This window comes from Arvicola amphibius, chromosome 14 (genome assembly GCF_903992535.2).
Source record: "Arvicola amphibius chromosome 14, mArvAmp1.2, whole genome shotgun sequence".
Classification (NCBI taxonomy): domain Eukaryota; kingdom Metazoa; phylum Chordata; class Mammalia; order Rodentia; family Cricetidae; genus Arvicola; species Arvicola amphibius.
Genome location: NC_052060.1, coordinates 14,326,682 through 14,349,756, shown reverse-complemented (window position 1 = coordinate 14,349,756; position 23,075 = coordinate 14,326,682). Strand labels below are relative to the sequence as shown.

At 42.0% G+C, this 23,075-nt stretch overlaps 1 protein-coding gene across 2 annotated transcripts; it reads right to left on the bottom strand.

Annotated features, from left to right (window-relative positions):
- Window positions 1-10,151: 10,151 nt before the first annotated feature.
- Sike1 (suppressor of IKBKE 1) lies at window positions 10,152-22,085 on the bottom strand. 2 transcript variants are annotated; one of them, XM_038311524.1, is made up of 5 exons: window positions 21,615-22,085; window positions 21,326-21,431; window positions 20,178-20,320; window positions 18,867-18,980; window positions 10,152-11,099 (listed from the first exon to the last, which is right to left on the bottom strand). In XM_038311524.1, exons 1-5 carry the CDS (start codon window positions 21,771-21,773, stop codon window positions 10,995-10,997), a joined length of 627 nt encoding a protein of 208 aa, XP_038167452.1. In that variant the 5' UTR covers window positions 21,774-22,085; the 3' UTR covers window positions 10,152-10,994. The 2 variants fall into 2 exon arrangements, with proteins under 2 accessions (XP_038167452.1, XP_038167453.1); XM_038311525.2 differs by lacking the exon at window positions 10,152-11,099 and adding an exon at window positions 15,740-17,061 and having other exon boundaries at window positions 21,615-22,072.
- Window positions 22,086-23,075: the final 990 nt, after the last annotated feature.

The following is a 23,075-nucleotide window of genomic DNA, read 5'->3' as shown; positions in this document are numbered from 1 at the left end:
AACAAAACAAAACAAAAACAAAAAACAAAAAACAAAAAAAAAGAAAGAAAAAAAGTAAAAAGAAAAAAATAGTATATCTCCTATTCAACCAAGATTCAAGGCCAGGCGGTGGTAATCCACACCTTTAATCCCAGCACCTGGAGGGCAGGACAGGCAGATCTCTGTGAGTTCGAGGCCAGTTTGGTCTACAGAGCAAGTTCCAGGAGAGGCTCCAAAGTTACAGAGAAACCCTGTCTCCAAAAGCAAAACAAAAAAGAAAAAATAAATTCGGAGCTGGGTACAGTGGTGTATGCTTCTAATCCCAGGACTCCAGATCTGGAGGATCAGAGTTCAAGGCTACATAACAAATTTCAAGCACGCCAAAGAGTATGTGAGACTCTCTTTCTCTGTGTCTCTGTCTCTGTCTGTCTGTCTGTCTCACACACACACACACACACACACACACTAAACAAATCAAACCCAATACCCTGCTAGAAAAGTATAGAATGTGAGCATTTCAAAATAGTTGTTTTGTTTTATTTATTTATTTATTTTGGTTTTTCGAGACAGGGTTTCTCTGTGGCTTTGGAGCCTGTCCTGGAACTAGCTCTTGTAGACCAAGCTGACCTCGAACTTACAGAGATCTGCCTGCCTCTGCCTCCCGAGTGCTGGAATTAAAGGTGTGTGCCATCACCGCCCGGCATTTGCCTATTTCTTAAATACAGATATTTTGTCCTTTCCTTGGTTACACAGTTTAGGAATTCTCATCTAATGTTACAAAAGAAACAACTTGGGCTCTTGTGCTAGAAGCAAGGTCTTGTGAAACTGAACTAAAAGAATTAGGTCTGGAAGCACACATTTAGAAACATCACAGCAAAGGGAAATGTTAACCATAATAGTGGCGCTGTATCTGTCGGTGTAATTCACGTGGATAAAATAAGATGTTTTTGTGATTTCTAGAGTTACAGGAGGCTTTACGCCTTAAATGGCCACTTCTCCTTATTCTGACCATGCCCCAGTTTCTCTATCAATTTATATTTAACACAAAGTGTAAGTACACCTAGACCCAGAGGTGTAAGTTCTGAGGCGGAAGGATTGTGGGTTACAGAACAATACCTTATCTCAGAGGGGTGGTAGTGGGGCATCTTTGCCACAAGATCATGATACTTACTCAGGCCTAAGGACAGCCTGAGCTATATTTAAGTTCAGGGCAGCCTGGTCTGCTACAGACTAAGACTGTCTCAAAAGCAAAAACAAGCAAAAAAATAAAAAGAATCAAAAGAAAAAAGTAAGAGTAATATGATTTGAAATTTTAAATGATTTATTATTTCTACAGTTATAACACAGAAATGAAAGTATCTTTCCTAGCCAGATCACTATATTTTAAGATAATGATTTTTTTCAAAGGTGAATTTTGAAGTCAACTGAAAAAATAACAATTTTTTATTATTTCTTAAACAATATACATTGAAGATGAAACTTGGAAAATCATCTGTACAATGGAGTAATCATGAATTTAGGGGAGATATTTTGTCTAAGGAGGGAACAACGCTCAGGAAAAAAATGGATTAATTGCTTTTCTTATTTATCAGACTTATTTTTATGTTCTCAGAAACTTAGACAAGGAAACTGGCCCTGGCCCTTGCTTTTTGTCCCTGCAGTTAAGCACCTTAGCTCTGGGATCTGAAAATTAAAAGTAATTTGCTTTATAAGAGCCAAACACACCAACAACACAATTGCTTACATGTGTAGATGAATTCTTTTATAAATTAAAAAAGTATGTATTGGTGTTGTCCCTGCATATGTATGTTTTTGAACCATGCATGCATGATGGCCAAAGAGGACTAGAGAGGAATCATAACCCCTGAACCTGGCCCCGTGTGGGCAGAACCTGAGTCCAGCAGGTGCTCTCAACTACTGAGCCATCTCTTCAGCCCCTGTAGGTTTTCTTTGATTGTTTGAGACTGAGTCTCTCTTTGTAGCCCTCTGTATCCTGGAACAGCCTGGCCTGACTCAAACTCACAAAATCCACCTACTTCTGCCCCCAGGTGCTGTGATAAAAGGTAGCATGCCTTCCACCTGGCTTATAGGTGTTCTTGAGTATAGCAGGCGCTTTGGTTTTTGGTCAGTTTTCCATCAAATGAGAAAAATTAAGTCAGTGGGGCTAAACTCTTATTTTTTCATATAAAGTTTAAGCTACTCAACCTTTTAAGGACTTTTGCTGGGACAGTATGTCATTCTGACATGGGTAAGTTAAAAAGTGGAGTTCTTTTGTGACACCGTGGTGCTAGAGGATGGAAAAGAGGTCCACACCCACGGTTTCAGACACTAGAGGAAACTAGAGGAAAATGTTCCCTAAGCCAATTGAGACTGTCAGTGGTACACACCAGTACACACCAGGAAGACATCCCACCACCAGGGAGGCTGAAGCCGGAAGACCAGGAAGTCAACGACAGCCTCATCTTCATTCTGGGTTTGAGACCAGACTGAGCCCGGAAGACTCTGTTTCAAAAGAAGTGAGAAACTGGGTGTGGTCACGCATGCTGTTAGTCCCAGCACTTAGGAGGCAGAAGCACATCTCTGTAAGCTCCAAGTCAGCCTGGTTTACAGGCTAGCCAAGGCTACATCATGAGAAGAAACAAAAACAATAAAATTGATGTAAGTAATTATACTTTTGTTCTAGAACACTACAATCCAATTTTTTTTTTTTTTTTTTTTTTTTTTGGTTTTCGAGACAGGGTTTCTCTGCAGCTTTTTAAGAGCCTGGCCTGGAACTAGCTCTTGTAGACCAGGCTGGCCTCGAACTCACAGAGATCCCCCTGCCTCTGCCTCCCGAGTGCTGGGATTAAAGGCGTGTGCCACCACCGCCCGGCTCAATCCAAATATTTTTATTCCTTAATATACCGCCGCCACTGCCCAACCTAACATATTAATTACAAGTCATATTGATAGTAACATAGTAAGAATGACACTCTCCGGGCAGTGGTGGTGCACGCCTTTAATCCCAGCGCTCAGGTAGCAGAGACAGGCGGATTTCTGAGTGTGAGGCCAGCCTGGTCTACGTAGTGAGTTCCAGGACAGCCATGGCTACACAGAAACTCTGGAAAAACAAAAAAGAACAAACAAAGAATGATGCTAATATGAAAATATTAACCAAATGTGATACAGTATACCTGTAATGCTAACACTTGGGGAGCTAAGGCGGGAAGATCTGGCATTCAAGGCCAGCCTAAGTGACAAAGCTACCCAAGGGTACAAAACGAGACTCTGTCTCAAATAACAAAAATAATAACGTAAATAACACTGAGGGAGAAAGAACACAAAACCTCAGCATTGTACTTAAAGGAAGGCTTATGTGAATGCACACACCGTTAACACCTTTAGTCACTGTGAGATTATAGCTCAGAGAGCCAATTAACCTGAAGGAGGGTGGGATAAAACCTTGTTTCTATTTATCTGTTTGGTGTCTGTGTGTGCCCCTCAGCTCCTGCTAGGGGACCCAGACTCATGTTGAAATCACTGGAGCTACCGTTAGAGCATTTGTGAGTCACCTAAAGCAGGGGCAGTACTGAAAAGTGCAGAGTACTGAACCTGGGTCCTCTGGGAGAGCAGGGGGTGCTCTTAACTGTGGAGCCATCTAGCTGCCCTTTATACACACACACACACACACACACAAAGTATCAGTGTATCATATATTACTATAACATTTGTTCTACATATTATAGATTTTATTATATATTATTTTACCATATAGTACATTTGTTATAAATATATTGCCATATATTAATATAATAATGTATCATGTATATATGTGTGTATTAATATATGTATGTGTGTATACAAACACATATATGTGCGTGTGTATATACACATACATTTAGATACACATATATATGTGTATATACACACGCACATATATAGTTTGGGGTTGTTTTTTAGACAGGCTCTCTGCGAATAGTCCTAGATGTGTGAAACTCACTTTATAGACCAGGCTGTCCTCGAATTCACAGACATCCTCCTGCCTCTGCCTCCAGAGAACTGGGATTAAGGTGTATGCTCCCACAGCCAGGTCTAACATATTTTTAACTAAGCTCATCTTAGATCCTGACAAAACCCAGCTGTACTTATAATAAACTGTCTACAGGCTCTACATGATGTACACCCCATCTAAGTCTCTAGGGCCCTTGTTCACTGTGGTTTGGTTCTACTACCATTTTGACCTTCCCAGCACTGCAAGTGCATTCCTGCTTCAGAAACCTTGGTTTTGCTGTTGCCCGGCCTTACCTGTCACTTACCTGTCCTGTTCTCATCATTCAGGACTCAGCACGGTTGCCACCGGCTCACTGTTTACAACCTGCACTCTGCGCAATGGTATTTATTGCCTTCAGTGAACATATTACTATCCAAAATTAACATATCTGAGACTTTGTTTATTGTCCACCTTCATGAACTACAGCACAAAGCTCAGCTTTCTGTGTGGTTCATCACTACATCCTTAAAGATCATTTTCATCAGTGACTTTCATATATAGTAAATAATGTTAACAGGATGGATAACATGTTTTCCTGAATCTAAGGTTGTATCGATGATGTGACACTATTTATGGGTGATCAATAAGTATGTTGCCAGTTTTCACCTGATAATGGTGCATGCCTTTAATCACTTTAAGCACTCAGGAGGCAGAGGCAGGTGGATCTCGCCAAGTTCCGAGGCCAGTCTGGTCTCCAGAGTGAGTTCCAAAGCAGGCAGAGAAACCCATAGAGCAAATTAGCTGGTTCCATAACCTCCTATTCTCTTGGCTCCTACCTGTCACCAGTCCTCTGATTATGCTGTTTCATTTCTTCTGGTGACAGACCACCAGCACTCCAGTTACCAACAATCAGGTCATGGACCCTTCTGACATAGGTGATGGGTTCCTCAAGGTTTACACTGACACCTCTCCATTAAAAAAAATATGATGGGGGAGATGTTGGAAGATGTTGCCGGCTGGTCGAAGGTTGCAGCCTTCCCATGCCTAGCAGCTTATCTTCACAGCATGGAACTCCCTCCCTCCAACAAAGCTTCCTACCCTCATCTGGATCGGAGAATGTCCCTTATCTGAAAGCTGTTTCTAAACCAGAAGTCTGTTTCATCTTTAGCTTGACCCTTGGTACAGATCTTGTTGCTAGGGACTCTGATATGAGACTCTGCTGCCACATACTAAGCTTCTATTAGGAGCATGCCACTTAATGCAAATGAGGGTTTGTCCCCAGGCTCCCCAATCCTATATATTTTTATATTCTAGAATAAAATTGAGCTGATTCACAGAAATTTGTCTTCTAGAGGGCTGTCTCCATTCATGTTCATGGGTCACCAAAACTTTCTGTCACCCATTGCTTCTTTCCTGTCTTGCCCTAGTGGCCAACGGGTTTGATTCCTAGCACCTACATAGAGGCTCACAACTGTCTGTAACTCCAGTTCCAAGGTACCTGACACCCTCTTCTGACCACTCTGGGTACTGGTCACTTATGGTGAATAGACATATATGTATGCAAACACAGACACACTTAAACTGAAATGAAAAAAAAATTTAAGCCAAAAAAGTCTATTTTTTTCAAGACCAACAGATTAGGAAAGTAACTACATATAAAAAACAATGTATTAGAAAAATGAATATATAACAGTTAATATACACTACTAAGAAAAAGCCAAACAAAGAAAAAATGGAGGAAATACTTAAATGTCTATTTTAAAAAGCAAACAATATAGGCAAGTAAACACAGGAAACTATACAAATCTTTATCAGAAATCAGGAATGCATTTGTTTTGAGGTAGTTTTAGACTTTCAGAGGACTCAGTTTTGGGAACAGGAAGTTCCCAGGAACACTTCAACCAGCTACTCCTATATGCCTTTACATAACAAAAGAAAGGTTTTTTTTTCAAAGTTAGGCAATTAACCTTCCATAACAATATAAGTCAACAATGAGAATAGCCTGGGGTTCACCAGTCTTTTCTTTAATGCCCACCTTCTCTCTCAGGATCGTCTTTATTCACAGTCCTCAGTCGATGGTAGTTCCTCAGTTTCTTCTATTCTTGTCTTTATTTTTTTAGATGTATTTTGTTTCTAAATATGTGTGTGTATGAGTGTGTCTTTACATGCACACTGCACATGAGTGTGGTTGCTCATGGAAGCCAGAGGTGTCAGATCCCTTGGAGCTGGAATTACAATTAATTGTGAGCCGCCTAATACGTGTGTTGGGAACCAAACTTGAGTCCTTTTCAAAAGCAACATGTGCTCTTAACAGCTGAGTGATCTTTCTAGGCCTCTGTCTCTAGTTCTTTGGAAGAATGTCAGTCATCTATTTTGTCAATGTCTCCCAATTTTGGTTTGTCTGATAGTTCCTCTTGATGAGACAGAGATTCTATATGATAGTTCTATCCCACATGACCGTTGGTCTGTTAGGCCACACATGGGAAAGTGACTGTGTTACAAAGGAGCTGAACAATTCCCACTGCCTAGTGATGTCACAAGGTAGTGAAGTTGTAGGGAGGTGCATTAATCCTGTCTTTATGGTGATGCTGGTGTAGATAAACCTGCAATGCTGGTCCTGTAAGAGCACAGCAATGCAATTATGTAAAGTGCATAACTGATAATGAAAAGAAATGCCTGTTACCAGTCATGTAGTAATCTGCACTTTTGAACACTAGCATACTCATATTTATACAAAGCTTACTGTAAGCTAGTATGCCCTGTTGCATGAACAGCAGCTTCATACTTGTTTTTCCTTTCTCTCAACTGTATTGAGAAGCTACAATAAGTTGTTATCAGAGTTCTGGCAAAAACCCCAGCTTCTGAGAGTCCCTCCAAACTGGTCTCTCACACCAGTCCCAGAAAGCCACTTAGAGATGAGCAGGCAGTGGATTTAAGTGCTTACAACCCAAGTCCAAGGACCTGATGTCCAATCCCCAGAACCCACATAAAAAAAGACAGATGAGGTACCAGCACATCTTTAACCCCAGCTCTTCTGTGGTGAGTTGGGAGGAGGGGACAGGAGAAACCTTGGAGTCACAGGAGGAAACAAGAGACGCTGCGGCTGACAAGGTGGAAGACAAGCACCTAAGGCTGTCCTCTGACCTCCACATGTGCATCATGGCACATAGTGCCTGCTGCCCTCCCACACAAGTACACATACACTCAAAAGAATTTATTTATTTTTTTTTTGCCTGTATATTCCTATGGCTTCTTAGAGTCCTCTGGGCTGTGACTGAGGAGACAAACCATGCAGGAAACAGTCTTTAAATTTAAAAACATGATTTTTTAAGACAGGTATCACTATGCAGCCACCATGCCCTGTAGTTGGATTTTTATGTCCCAACAGCCAGCTCTCAAATAACCACGTGGAGACTTCTTATCAATTATGAAAGCTTGGCCAATAGCGTATGCTTGTCCCACTAGCTCTTATAATTTAAATTAACCTAATTCTATTCATCTATGTATTACAATGTGACTCCCAACATTTATCTGTTCTCCCGGATGTTTTGCTCCTTCTCTGTGTAGCTGGCAACTCCTCCTCCTTCCCAGCATTCTTTCTGCCCTGAAAATCATTCCTACCTATTGGCCATTCAGCTTTTTATTAAACCAATCAAAGTGACACATCTTCACAGAGTACAAAATGATTATTCCACAACATTTCCTTTTTGTCTAAATAAAAAGATAAGGTTTTAACTCTAACATAGTAAAACTATAAACAATAAGAATAATTATCAGGTAAGAATTACATTTACAATGTCCAGTCCATTTATATTTGGTGTGAAAATACTCCATTATGTATTCTATCTGGATGAGTCCAAAGCTTTGTACCTAATTTGTCTTCTATCATAACTAATGAAAACTATGACTATCTAGTTTTCAACTCAATTAAAAACCCCAAGAAAGATATAACATTACCTTAGTTAAAAAAAGAAGTAGAGAACAAGCAACTTCCAAAACTAAAAGAAACAACAGAAACAGCTGGCTGTCTGGACAGTTGGCCAAGTTTCCTCGCAAAGTTGGGGCATCCGTGTTTGGTCTACAAGCCTAGAATATCTGACAGATTATTCTGTGAAGTAGAGATTTTTAAAGGACCACCCTGTCTTGACAAAGTTCAGCAGTCACTTTTCTTTGTGTCCTGCTGGTCCAGTTTGGATAGCATACTGTCAGCAGTTGAGTAAGGGCAGTTTCTTGCCCAAATGGCTAGCTTTTGTCATAAAGAAAGCAAACTCCATATGGAGGTTCTTCAATGCCCAACATCCTTTTTTAAAGTATATTGGTGCTGCCAGGAACAGATGTGTCTCATTGTCAAGAAAAGCCTTGTGCTATTAAAACATTTTAAATACTGTATTCTGTAGATCTCTGAAGTATTTGAAGACTACTTGTCTATCTAAAATGTATCTGTTTGATTTGGAAGACATACCTAGTGTGACTACAAGTCTAATTGTTATAGGAGACTAACTAGTAACCTGAATTACTTTATCATCCTAAATAGTTTGTTATGAGAACTTTCAAGGACTAGAAATTTACATTACATTGTTAAATGAACTGCATAGGTACAATATCTTAAACAAGAATAGAAACACATACACATATATATAACAAAAATAACCTCAAATTTGTAGAATATATATACAGTATAACAATAATAACCTTAAATTTGTATCAATACACAAAAATTCATACTGATGTAAAATATTTAAGACTAGTAATTGCTTTTTTAGTTTAAAAGTAGATTCAATAACCTGCCCTTTTATCCTATTATTCCTATACCCTCATTTTCTTTCAGAACAAGATTTCTGAATCTAATCTCCTTTGCTTAGTTTTCTCCCTGACTATGACCAACAACTACTTGCAAATAATATTCTCTAAATGATGATAATCATCCATAATCCATGGAACAAACAAAAACCACCCACCCTACCTCTTGGGAATATGGGTGTTGTGTTCTTAAAATTAGTTCCTGTTGTCTGGGATGATGGCATCTTCAGGGGACTCGAAAAAATTGAAATAATGAACAAATCCTGGGAGAGTTAGCTGTTGTCCAGTCTCGGTGTGATGGGAATATGCAGGGCTTATCTGAAGTCCTGTCTGGAGTAGTCTATGAGGCTGGACTATCTTGGCTAATCATTTTCATGTTGTTTGAGCAGTCTATAGTCCAAAGCTGATCTTTGTGTGGTTTGTCAGCTTAATGGCATTACCACAATCCAGGTGGAATTGTTGTTCTGTGATATGGGATGTCTTTCTGTATATGTATTGCTTTTATTGGTTGATGAATAAGGCTGTTATGGCCAATAGCTTAGCAGAGTAAAGCCAGATGGGAAATCTGAATAGAGATATATGTAGAGAATAGATGGAGTCAAGGAGATGCCAACCAACCATGGAGGAAACAAGATATGCAGTAAATGAGGTAATGCCATGGCCACATGGTCAAATAAAGATTAATAAAAATGGGTTAATTTAATGTAAGAGCTAGCTAGAAATACGCCTGAGCCATTGGCTGAACAATGTTGTAATTAATAAAGCTTTTGTGTGATTATTTGGGTCTGGATGTCTGGGAAAAGAAAGAGCAGTCTCTGTTTAAAGTTCTGGTGCCCCATCATCCTTCTGGAGACTTCAAAGGTTGCTGTTAGGCATAGTCATGGTTCACTGCAGAAAACAAACATTTAAGTGTCGTATGCAGCAGATCTTGGAGAGGTTAAAGGGCTACAGTTTGTTATGTACATCTGGTGTACACAAACTTAATTCTTAGTTTCCCGCTTTAGATTCAAGCCTGGAATCACAAACAGGAAGTAAGATGAAGCCTATTTCTAGAATTAGTACTTGATATGATCATTAATATGGCAGAAAGTTTAAACAAATATAATAATCATAAATTTTGAGGAAACCTTAAATTTTAAGGAGTCAAAATAAAACCAAAGGATTATGAGATTAGTGGCAATAAAATGGTCTTTTAATTTTGATTTTTCCTCTGTCCTATATCAGATGACTCTTCTGACATGAGACATTAGAGATTTTAGATTTTTTTCTTTAACAAGCATGCTTAGCTTTAGAGAAAGAGAGTCACACTGCAGCTTCAAAGCCAGCTTTAAATTTTAATTGAATCGGGACTATAAAAAGACTATTTGTCTTATATGTCTGTAGAGAACAGCAGAAACAAATATATGGGAAAATTTATTAAATTTTATTTTTGCGGTATGGTGTTGGGTTTACCTGGGTCCGTGGAAGGAAGACTCAGAGACACCTTAAGAATGAATTTAGTGTCAGGCAGGGGTAGCACATGCTTTAAATCCCAGCACTCAGGAGGCAGAGGCAGGCAGCTCTCTGTGAGTTCGAGGCCGACCTGGTCTATGAGGGCTAGTTCCAGGAGAGATAGGACTGTTACACAGAGAAACCCTGTCTATAAAAAAAGAAAAAAACAAAACAAAATAACCTATTTTGGCTGTGGGGGGATTCAGTTTGTAAGGACTGAAATGCTTTTTCTTTGCCCAATGGATTTTTTTGTTTGTTTTGGTTTTATGAGATAAGGTTTTTCTGTGTAGCCTTGGAGCCTGTCCTGGGACTCACTCCATACACCAGGCTGGTTTTGAACGGACAGAGAACTGCCTGCCTCTACCTCCAGAATGCTGTGCTTACAGGCGTGCACCACCACCGCCTGGCTAGCCCAGTGCATTCTTATTGTTCTCTATATTTATATTTAAATAAGTTGATTTCCATATCCTCAAAACAACCCAATTGAGCTTCCAAAGAGACTATTTGAAGTGCAAATTTTCGATAAGGAGGGAATGGGGAGGTTTCTGGGCTTCCCTAAATTTTGCATATGCTTTGTATCCTTGGGAAACTCTCAAACAAGATTTTCATAGGGCATGAAGAGAAATAAAAAGGTATCTGTTAAATAGAAGGTGGATTAGGGTTATGTGCTAGCACTCGAGAGCCAGGCCGTGTAGCCCAGGGGGATGCTCCCACATTTTATCCTGTTGGAAGTGTGATATAGCAATAGGCCAATTTACTCTTTTTCTTGGGACTTTTTAATGAAGGAATTGTCCTTTTTCTTCAGATGTCTCATTTGTCCAGTGGGCCTCAGATTCCTTAGGTTGATGCCTTCATTATCCTGGAAAGACAAAAACAAAACCCTGTCCCAACCCTAACTTTGGGACGTTTCCATTTTTCTCAAATTATATCTGATCAAATAAAAGTCATGTGCTAGTCTCCCCCCCCCCCAGGTGTTTCACTGTAGTTTTAGAGCATGGCCTGGAACTAGCTCTTGTAGACCAGGCTGGCCTCGAACTCACAGAGATCCACCTGCCTTCTCATTAGCATTTAAAAAATTAAAGTTAATAAAGCGTTGTGTAATCTATCAGGGGGTCTTTATTACCCCTTTTGTTTATTAAGCATATCTTTTGAAGTGCAGTTAAATCTTTCTATAACTTGTCCTGTAGGATTGTGTGGTATACCTGTAATATGCTTTCTTTATGTTGTAATATGTGAAATACGGTTTCATTACTAGAGATATATATTGGAGAACTGTCAGTCTTAATTTATATGGGTATTCCCATAATGGCCATAACTGGTAGTCACTCTTGTATGGTAACTGATAAACTCAAGTTGCTTTTCTAATTACCGTGGGCCACTCCTCTGTAGTTTCAACATGATGTGCTACGGTAGGTTCTGATCTAAATTCCTCTGTCTGTGTGTGAATATTTTGTTTTCAAGACATGGTTTCTCTGTGTAACAGCCCTAGCTGTCCTGGAGCTTGCTTTGTAGACCAGGCTGGCCTCGAACTCAGAGATTTACCTGCCTCTGCCTCCCAAGTGCTGGCACCAAAGCCACAGAGAAACCCTGTCTCGAAAAACCAAAAAAAAAAAAAAAAAAAAAAAAAAAACAAAAAAAAAACACAAACATGGCCGGGCGGTGGTGGTGCACGCCTTTAATCCCAGCACTCGGGAGGCAGAGGCAGGCGGATCTCTGTGAGTTCGAGGCCAGCCTGGTCTACAAGAGCTCGTTCCAGGGCAGGCTCTAAAAAAGCTGCAGAGAAATCCTGTCTTGAAAAAACCAAACAAAAAAAAAATAAAATAAAACAAAACATGAATTACCAATCTAGATAGGTCGGTATTCATTTATTTTATTTTCAGTTTTAAACCATTCATTGTGGAACCATACAGAGTCCTAACTCCGTACATTGTAATATCTCCATTCTCTCTCTCTCTCTCTCTCTCTCTCTCTCTCTCTCTCTCTGTTTGATTTTTTGAGACAGTATTTCTGTGTAGCTTTGGAGCCTGTCCTGGAACGAGCTCTTGTAGACCAGGCTGGCCTCGAACTCACAGAGATCCGCCTGCCTCTGCCTCCAGAGTGCTATTTCCCATTCTTAATATGGGAAAGTTTTTGTTGTTTTGGTTTTTGTTTTAAATAAAACCTAATTCTCCCCTTATGAATTCCCAGGTGCCTCACCAGAGCGGATGACTTTTTAGTCTCTTCACAGCAGTGACTATCTCAATGGCAGAGCTGTGCAGGGAGGCGGGGGGTGGAGGTGACCAGTCAGCCAGGCTAGTTTGGGTGCGTGGGTGGCAATGGGCTGCTTCTGTTCGGACTGAGGGCAACTGCAGCTGCTAGATGTAGCTGTTGGCGGAGGGAGTGCAATGGTGGCAGCAATAGAAGCCCAAGTCGTGTGAACAGGTGTGGCTGGCAGCAGGCGGCTGTGACAGCCCGAGACTGCTGCAGGAAGATTGCAGTGGGAGAAACTCGCTACTCCCACGCTTGGAGGGAGGGTAGGAAAAGCCACCCAAGCAGTGTCTGCAGTGGAGGTGGGGGTGGGTGGAGGTGGTATAGCTTTGTTGCTGTGTGCCATGCATTGGATGCCACCTGAAGCGTTTATCTAGTTATTATTTTTATCAGTTAAAAACTCGGGGTCTATCAGGGAAAAAACCTGTTTTATCAGATAATCTGGGAAGACACTATTGTTGGGGATTATTACTTTCAGGTGTGTAACTTTTGTTTACGCTGCATTTGTTTAACTCTGTGAAGCCATGTTACTGCCTGTCTAAAACACCTGATGGTCCTAATAAAGAGACGAACGGCCAATAGTGAGGCAGGAGCAAGGACAGGCGGGGCTGGCAGGCAGAATAAATCTGAGTAGACTGTACATAGAAGGAGAAATCTGAGAGGAAGGAGAACGAGGAGCAAGAAAACAAGGAGAGGAGGACATCAGGGGCCAGCCAACCATACAGCAATACAGCTATACAGCAATACAGCAATACAGCAATACAGCTATACAGCAAGCCACAGAGAAAGAAGTAAAGAAAGGTGTACAAAAATAGAGAAAGATAAAAACCCAGAAGCAAAAGGTAGTCAGGATAATTTCAGTTCAGAAAAGCTGGCAAGAAACAAGCCAAGCTAAGGCCAGGCATCCATAACTAAGAATAAGCCTCCGTGTGTGATTTAATTGGGAGCTGGGTGGTGGGCCCCTCAAAAAGGCAAAAGGGTAAAATATCACACAACACACCATGGTAAGATGGCACCCTGTAGAGGAACACACCCATTTCCCTCCACAGTAAGAACATTCATAAGCACAGCATTCTAGGAAACACGCAGCAACACATTCCTGTTTGTTGATTCAACTAAATTGAATTCATGGTATTTCCCAATACACAGGCTATGGTGTTTCTCTTGCCCTTGTTTAATAAGAACAGATCAAAACCCGTGTGCTCCACAAAATATTTGGCATCTAAAGGCACTTTAACTTGGTGCTTAAGAAATGCACTGAGGAGTGCCTGGGTGTGAATCTTGGCTCTACTTTGGACAGACAACCTTCTAGTGTGTGAGGAACTGTAGAGCTGAGATGGAGATTCTGTGTCAGTATCTGATGCAGGAAAGCTTGTAGCAGAACTTATAATCATTACAGAACTATCCAGACTTCCCTTCTGCAGCTGTTTTCTAGGTCTCCTCCTAGCCCCCCCTCTGTCAACTGCTGGAATTCTCAAGTACAACAGTCCTTCCTGTGTCCTCCACATACTTATTTCAGATTTACCATAACTATACGCACAACATTTTGTTTTGCATTTTGAAACAGAGGCTCTCGTAGCCCAGGTTGCTTTTGAACTTTTTATGGAGCAAAGAATGATTGTGGATTCCTGATTTTCCTGCCTTTGCCTTTAGTTTTGGGATTAGAAGCACGTGCCACCAAGCCTAGTTTCGCTGGTGCTGAGTGTCAAGGCCAGTGCTCTGTGAATGGCAGGCAGGCACACCAGCCATGACATCTCCACTCCATGCATACTTGCTCAACTCCCTTTGCCGTGCTTTTCAAAGTCTTGGTCTGTTTCCCCCAACTCATATGACTCCCAGTGAAGTCTAGGCCTTGCACAGACCAGGAACTTGTTTGTTGTGTGTGTGTGGGAGGTCAGAGGATAACTTGGAGGAGTCAGTTTTCTCCTTCCACCGTATGGGTTCTGGGGATTGAACTCAGGCCATTGCCTCGTGTCAGGCGCCCTTCCCTGCTGAGTCATCTCTCTGGCTCTAACAGACATATTTTTCAATTAGTACTGTCATCTTCTGAGATGATTATTAAAATGTAAATTCCAGACTCTATCCATAAATTTCTGTTTCAGTAGGTGAGTGAACAACATTTTAAGGAACATGGAACTAGATTTCAGTGATAAATTATGCATATGGTACTTCTGCAATGAATACCTTACTAATTTGTTATTTGCAGGGTTATACTGAGAATATATTGTACTAACTGCAAATTGCTTATGAAATCTATGACAAGGTTGTTATATATGTGAAAAAGACCTCTCTACACTTCTTCCCCCCCCCCCCCTTAAGACAGTGTTTCTCTGCTGTATATAGATCTGATCTGGAACTTGCTCTGTAGCCCAGGCTGGCCTTGAACTCAGAGATCCTCCTGCTCTGCCTCCTGAGTGCTGGGATTAAAGGTGTGTACAACTGCCCAGTCCCTCTACACTTCTTTTTTGTTTGTTTTGTCTTTTTTTTTTTTTTTTTTCGAGACAGGGTTTCTCTGTGAAACAGCCCTGGCTGTCTTGGAACTAACTCTTGTAGACCAGGCTGGCCTCGAACCCACAGAGATCTGCCTGCCTCCCGAGTGCTGAGATTTTGTTTTGGTTTTTCAAGATAGGGTTTCTCTGTGACTTTGGAGCCTGGACCTTGTAAACCAGGCTGGCCTTGAACTCACAGAAATCCACCTGCCTCTGCTTCTGAAGTGCTGGGATTAAAGGCGTGTGCCATCACTGCCTGGCCCTCTACACTTCTTAGACTCATTACTCAGTAAAATTAGCAAATCTTCCCAAAAGACTTGTTTATTAGCAAAGATAATTTCATACACTAAATTCTTCCATCCACTGCGAGGGACATTAACATCTTCACACACAGTGAAGAGCATTCCTTCTCCATTCAATACACTAGCTCTATATTAACTTAATAGCATTAACACCAGACAGAATGTGTATGACACAGGGCACTGAAAGCTCAGTATATTCCCAGGGCTAAAAGGAAGAGATTCTTCTGGTGGACAAGATGTACAGAGGAAACATAAGGCAGATACACTGCTGAAGCAGACTCTACTAACACTACCCTTTTCAATGGAATCTGATTGACAGCTGTCCCGTGTAGAGGATACCTGCTCCTGATGGGCTTGTGGAGTACACTTTGGGCACTTAGGGCACACTGCAAGGCCTACAGCTGGAGCTGTCCACAGCTCTAAGTCAATAGGTACTAATGGGATCAGATGGACTCAAAACATTCTGGATACAAAAGAAGGTTTATGATATATAAAACATTAGATCTTTTTTAATACCACCTTTCTCATGTGGTATGGGGCTGAGCTGTCACAAATATTGACAGGGTTAAGATTTTTCAGTCTCTTTGGGCAAACAAATAGCATAGAAGAAATTATGTATAAATTCGAGCAAACCAGGACAAGAGAAGACCCACAAGGGAACTAGCAGAGCCTCCATGCGGCCGGATCTTAGTGCTGTTCTCAACTGCCCGCGTGGCACCAGGAATGTAGTAACTTTCTGTCGGTGATAAAAGTGTTTCCATGTAGAAACCAAACATCTAAGACAGCAGACCACTCCCGCCAGCGTGAGCCAGCCAAGCAGAGCCGTTCTTCACCGCCACAGCCAGATCAATTCAACAGTGGGTACAGTGCCTGCAAACTATGATGTGTTCTTCATAGTCGGCAATCTACCTAAGCTGAAGATTCCTTAGTCAAACAAAATGGGAAACTGACTACTTGATCAAATAAATAAAAGGTACTTTTGGCATTTAAATTAGTGCTCACATGGGACCGCACTAGACAGGGCAGGTCCAAGTTCCTCAGCACTCTCTGTGTGATTCTGGGGAGGAGGAGAAACAATCCAAACCCAGATGACTTGATTTCAAGTATACTTCCCAGGGATTAGGAATAGATTCTCTCAAATTAAGAGTAAAGACACCCAACCACGAGGTGCCAGCTCCTAGCACCAGAGAGAATCCAAACTCCACAGATGAGTGGCTCAACTCAGAGGGGCTGCCAGTCCGCTTCTGGGAATCATGTCACTTTTGTAAGTGGAAAAAGAAAATAAAATTTGGTTTATGCCAAACATGTACTTTAAAAAAGTTCGATCTCTTAAAAATTCTTAGAAGTCAATTTTATAACCCTATATAAAATAAAATCACTGGCTTATAATAAAACGTTCAGATTTCAGAGATGTGAAAACAAACATGAACTGAAAACAACAGTTTATATAAATTCAGGTCCCAGAGTCAAAACTAAATGTAGTCTCTGACAAAGGAATGGGAGACGCCTCTGTGTTCACTAATACACCCCACACTGTTCTGTGGACAATGACTAGCCAACTCAAACCTCTAATCAACACTAAGTCAAGTCTGTGGCAGGACTCTTGAAGGGACAAGTCCTACGGAGAGGTCGTCACTTCTCTCCTGGATGGACCATCTGCAGCCTGCGTTCAGAAGTTCAGTTATTTGATGGGCTGAGAAGTAGGATCCACAAAACTTTCCTTTCCGACCTGAAGAGACTCACTGCTGATGGATAATAATTCTCGAAGTTCCTTATTTTCAAGCTGGGGAAAAAAGATAGTTTCTGTATTTTAAAAGCTAAACTGTATCAGAACATATTATTTAGGGCCAGAAGGAAGAAAAGTATTTTTACAGTTTTAAATGATTAAAAAAATATATTTTTGAGACAGAGTCTCACTAAATAGACTTTGCTGGCCTAGAATTTGATATGTAGATCAGGCTGGCCTTAAACTCACAGATATCTATCTGCTTGTCTCTGCCTCCTGAGTAGAGATTAGAGGCATGCACCACCACACCTAGATCTTAAACAATTACAACCTTTTTTCCCCCCTGGGCAGTGGTGGGGCATGCCTTTAATCCCAGTACTCAGGAGGTGGATCTCTGGGAGTTTGAGGCCAGTCTGGTCTACAGAGTGAGTTTCAGGACAGTGAGAAACCCTGTCTTGAAAGACCAAAAACATTTTTTTCCTTTTTAATATATATGGGTTTTTGCCTGCAAGTATGTCTGTGTGCCACGTGAATACCCTAGAAAGTCAGAAGAGGACACTGGATACCCTGGGTCTAGGGTTACCTAAATTGTGAGTCACCATGTGGGTGCTGGGAATTGAACCCAGGGCCTCTGTAAGAGCAACAAGCGCTCCTAACTCCATAATTCAGCTAGTACTTTTGGTACTCGACACCTATCACTTCCTTTAATTTCTATCTAGATAGGCCACCTTACACTCCATCTTTACCATCTCTGTAGAAAATTCTCTTTTATTTTGAGATGGGGTCTGATGTCATGGAGGCTGGCTTGGAACTCCTGATCCTTCTGCTTCTGTCTAAGTGCTAGAATTACAGGTGTGTGCCATCACGCCCAGCTCTTTGCAGGACAAACTGACAAACTACATTTCTAGTTCCACCAAAAGGTTGAAGAGCATGATCTACAAACCCTCCATCATATAAACTGCTTCTCTCAGGACTCTGGAGTCAGGTTTACTTATGTGTATGTGTGTTTTGCTTGCACCTATGTATGCGTACCATCTGAGTGTCAGAAGAGGGCATCAGCTCCCTGGACCTGGAGTTTTGGATGGTTGTGAACCACCATGTGGCTGCTGGGAACTGGGTCCTCTGCAAGAGCAGTAAGAGCTCTTGACTGCTGAGCCCTCTCTTCAGCCTCAGTCTTCTGAATCTCTCCTGTAACATTTACATACCATTCCCACGCTGTCCTTCCTTCACGAGGTTTCGACGGGGACCTTCTCTTTTTCTGTTTGGTCCCACAACAGCAGTTGAAATAAGCAGTCAAACCTGAAGGTTTTACCGAATGAGCTCTGTCCCAAACCCCACAACTGACATTTTCATTGATTGCTGTTGACTCCACTTTTTTATTTTCCAGAAAAGGATACCCTTTTAAATCATTAGGACACAGAGAACATCAACACTGTTAATATTATTGCTAGCACAATACTACTGAGGCAACACAGGAGATTGATAAGGAAAATTTTGCATTTTAGGCCAGACCAGGCCACATTCTGAGATAGCTCCCTTCCTCTTTTGAGACTTTTTTTTTTTTCGAGACAGGGTTTCTCTGTGTAGCTTTGGAGCCTGTCCTGCAACTAGTTCTTGTAGACCAGGCTGGCCTCAAACTCACAGAGATCCGCCTGCCTCTGCCTCCTGAGTGCTGGGATTAAAGGCGTGCGCCACCACCGCCTGGCTTGAGACATTCTTGTATAAAGGAAAATATTAATACACTGTAGTGAGAGTATAGTGGTGACGTAGTGTGAGATCTATAAGACCGGTGTAAAAATGGTAAATCAACAAAACAAATAAAAGAGGAAAAGAAGGCTGACCTTAACACAGCAGCCCCTTACCTCTAGTTGCGCCAGTTTCTCCTGAATCTTACAGAACTGGCTGTCATCCACCTCAACTGCTTTCCTCATCACTTCCCCCATTTCACAGATTCGATCAATCTGACTTTCAATTTCCTGTGGAAACAAGATGAAAGAAAAAAAATAGGTTTCAGTTATGAAGACCACAAAAGGCATGTGCGTTGTGAATTTTACGTCTATTAAAAACCTTGCAGAAATAAACTGGGAGGAGTTTGTTTAGTAGCTGTTACAGAAGTTACACTTCAATTACACTATACTTTGAGTCATAATAATATTAATCTGTGGTATTTTAAATAATTTCCATTTTTCAAAAGATCAGTGATAGCCATGTGCCAGGAGTTGTGGCATACCACATCTGTAATCCTAGACCTTGGGAGGCTGAGGCTTTAATTAGGAGTTAAAATGCCAGCCTGTAGCAAATGGGCCCTAGGCACAAGAAAAACAAAAACAAAACAGACAATAACCCAAATATTTAGAGATTAAAAACATCCAACTATTTAAAGCATCCCAGTTTCCTAAAACTTGTAAGTCAGTAAAATGCACCCGATGGAATGGAAGGTGAGACACACGGCCTCTCCCACTGTAGTAAACAGCAGCTTCCGATGTCAGAACTGTAGATTAGGATACATAACTCATGCAAATATGTAACAAGGAAGCACCCTACAAACTGAAAAATAGCTACTGGGTTTCCAAATTAAATAGTAAGTAATTAAAATATAGGAACAGCCATTAAAAAAAAAAAAAAACTAGATCCAGGACAGGCTCTAAAAAAAAAAAAAAAAAAAAAAAAAAAAAAAAAAAAAAAAAAAAAAAAAAAAAAGCTGCAGAGAAACCCTGTCTTGAAAAACCAAAAAAAAACTAGATTCCCCACGCCCCTAACAACGTATTTTGAGTAATTTAATGACGTTAGTGAGCGCTTGCTATGTGGAAGATGTGGAAACTGAACTCATGCCCCCATAACTACAAAACTTAGGGCTTGGTAGGATACACAGGTAATAACCAGCCAACTATTCGCTGAATGCCTTCAATGCTAGCTGTCATCATGCTTGCTATCTAGCCTGCTATGTCGCCCAGGCTGGCCTAGAACCTTTCCTGTCTCAGTGGTGCGGGAGGTGATGCTGCTCAAAAGGATGTGAAGCCCCGATCCCTTTTCATTCCTATCTTCACAAAGCCTCCGGCACACAGAGTGACTATGAAACCCACGAAAGAGGAACATGCTTTTCTGCAAACAAAACAGCAACCTCAAGGTTTCGGTTTGTTTTATTCGGGATTTATTTATCAGTGTGTTCTTACTGCAGAGTGAGACTGGTGAGCTCTCAGAACCGGTTCGGTATCCACTGCTTTTTTAGCCACCATTAACTGCAACATCTGTTTCCGGTACTTGCTCATGATGAGTTCCAAAGCATCCTGGTGTTCCTCCAAGGAAACCCACAGCTCTGACAAAAAAAGCAAACATCTGGGCAATGACGTCTATAGCAGGTCTCAAGGCAAACCTCCTAATAGCTGGGGTTTGCTGAGACTCCACGGGATCCTGTGACTCCAAAGTTGGGGATCGATATGCAAGCCCACAGAAGTGGGTGACGTCACCTGAAAAACGCTCTGGGTGGTAGAGTTTTGTAGCAGTAACATGGGGTATGTAATCACAAAACACGGATTTGAATTCAGTTTTTTAATTTACTTGCTTAAGATTCAGAAGCAAAACAAGCCCATTATAAAAATGATTACACCTTGTTGATTTGAGTGCCAACACCACAGTGTAGATGTGAAGTCAGAGAACAACCTCCAGGAGCCGATTCTCTCCTTACACCACATGGGTCCTCAGGCCTGGCTCTTCAGGCCTCCTGGCTGGGGCCATGACCTGATGGGCCATCTTGCTGCACCTGTGAACCTGTTTCTTAATTGTGTTGTGTAAATACTTGGGTTGCTGACTTCAAAACGATGACAGGGGAATATAGTGGAAAGGAAGATGTAAAAAGGTCTCGGAAGGACAACTGCCATACTGTTGTCATTACCAACCCTAAGAATGGATATTTTGGAGACAAAGTTCTAGCCTTCTGTCTTGCACAGGAACATAAAACAAAACACCAAACCAAAAAACCCCCAATCGTAACTTTAGTGTTCACTCTAATTAACATTGAAATATTACATTTTAAGACTCTAACTTTAGTTATATGAGCCTTCATCTGGTATGTACCCCGCCCCAAGACATCTAACTCAACTCTACTAAACGACTCTTTCAAAGTCATCAGAAGACTTAAAAAAGAATAATCGAATAGATTTTACTGTTACCACATGACCCTCTTAAGCGCTGACCCTAAATATAGACATGAGATAGGCACGCTTGTGAACTGTTCAAGCCCTTGTAAAAGAACGTCCAAAGTATTATCAGACACGAAAAAAAAAAAATCCTACCCAAACGCACACACAGAGGCCCGACTAACCTCTGTTTTCCTGCTGTAAGTCTCTAATCTGGGTATTCTCTTGGGACAGCAGAATGTGAGGTTTATATTTAGACATGTCCTTCACGTCGGGTGCATCCTCTTGATACTGGACAGACAGATAGATTAAGCCTTTGTAAACACAGGCAGGTGCTGCTGAGGCGGCAGCAGTCCCACCCATCGCACAGGAAGCTCTCACGCCCGCCCTGCCCTCCAGACCAGGATAAATCAGACAGCGACCCCACCCACCCGCTCCCCGCCGCGCCCACCCCAGGGCGCGGCCCGGCCCGACCTGCTCGGGTAGCACGGCGCCCGCCTCCCGCATCGCCGCCACCCGCCGGTGCAGCGCGGCCGACTGGTCCACCAGGGACTCGGCCGCCGCATCGTGCTCGCGCAGACGCTCCAGCAGCGTCTTGGCGTCTGTCATGATCTTCTCGATCGTGCAGCTCATAGTGGCCGAGGACGCCCGCCGGGCCCGCTAGCCTCAGCGATTCGCTCAACCCTTCCCTAGCTTGCGACCAGCACGACTCGCGTCACTTCCGGGCACACTTTAAAGGCGCCTCGGCAGCACGGTCGGCGCCTGCGCAGTCGTGGATTCGCGACAGCCTCTCTTGGGTGGAGTAGCAGAGGTCGGCTCGGTGCCACGTCCTTGTTCTTCACCGTGTTACAGCTGTTCCGGTCTCAGTTCTCCTTTTCTTCTGGTTTTGATTGATGTGGTTTGTTGTTTAGCCGTGGGATTTCAACAAGTTGATGAAGCGAACATCTCCAACAAAGTGATAAAATACACTGAAGCTCTCACTTCCGCCTCCCTTCTTTCTGTCCTTCCTCTTCCCATCCCCCTTTCCCTTCTTACTCTCCTCCCCCGCTTTGCTCTCGTCTTCTTCCCTCCCCCTCTTCCCCTTCCCTTAAAAGGTGAACAGTGGGCTGGAGAGATGGCTCAGAGGTTAAGAGCATTGCCTGCTCTTCCAAAGGTCCTGAGTTCAATTCCCAGCAACCACATGGTGGCTCACAACCATCTGTAATGGGGTCTGGTGTCCTCTTCTGGCCTGCAGGCATACACGCAGACAGAATATTGTATACAAAATAAATAAATATTTAAAAAAAAAAAAAAAAAAGGTGAACAGTGACTGAGGACTGCCCCCAAGAGGCTGTCCTCTGACCGCCACATACACAACTGCACCTGTGTATTCTAATAGGCACAGTCTCTCACGCATGCACACACAAATGGGAAAGCGTTGCTTAATGAAGTGTGGAGAAGTCTCTTGCCTTGAGGAAGGAATCTGCCCTTCCACAGCACCGTGGCTGGAGGAGAATTCTTGGATAAAGTACAGGCAGAAATTCTAGGAAAATAGAATAATAGTAATGTTTTGTCTCCGTCCTCCGCCGCCCCCCCCCCCCCCCCCGTGTTATCTCGAGTTCAGCAGTGAAATTTACAAACGTGATGTTAGCTATATTTTGAGATTTGGGAGGGTGCCTATTGCAAAATTTTTACACTTGTAAAAATGTGTGAAGAGGTTGCCTCTGGGAAAATGAGTTCATGAATAATTTTCATACAGAAGGAAGAGAACTTTCAAGAAGCAATAATAGTCTCGAATAAGTTTGCAACAAAGAATAGGATACATTTGTATATATTTTGTAGGGAGCATTTCCCAGTGTTCTTAGAAATACTTGCGGAGTGGACAGCTCCCTTGAAGTCATACGGAATGAGGGCTTAGAACATGTGAGTTGGATATTAAGGGATAAAGATCCCCTC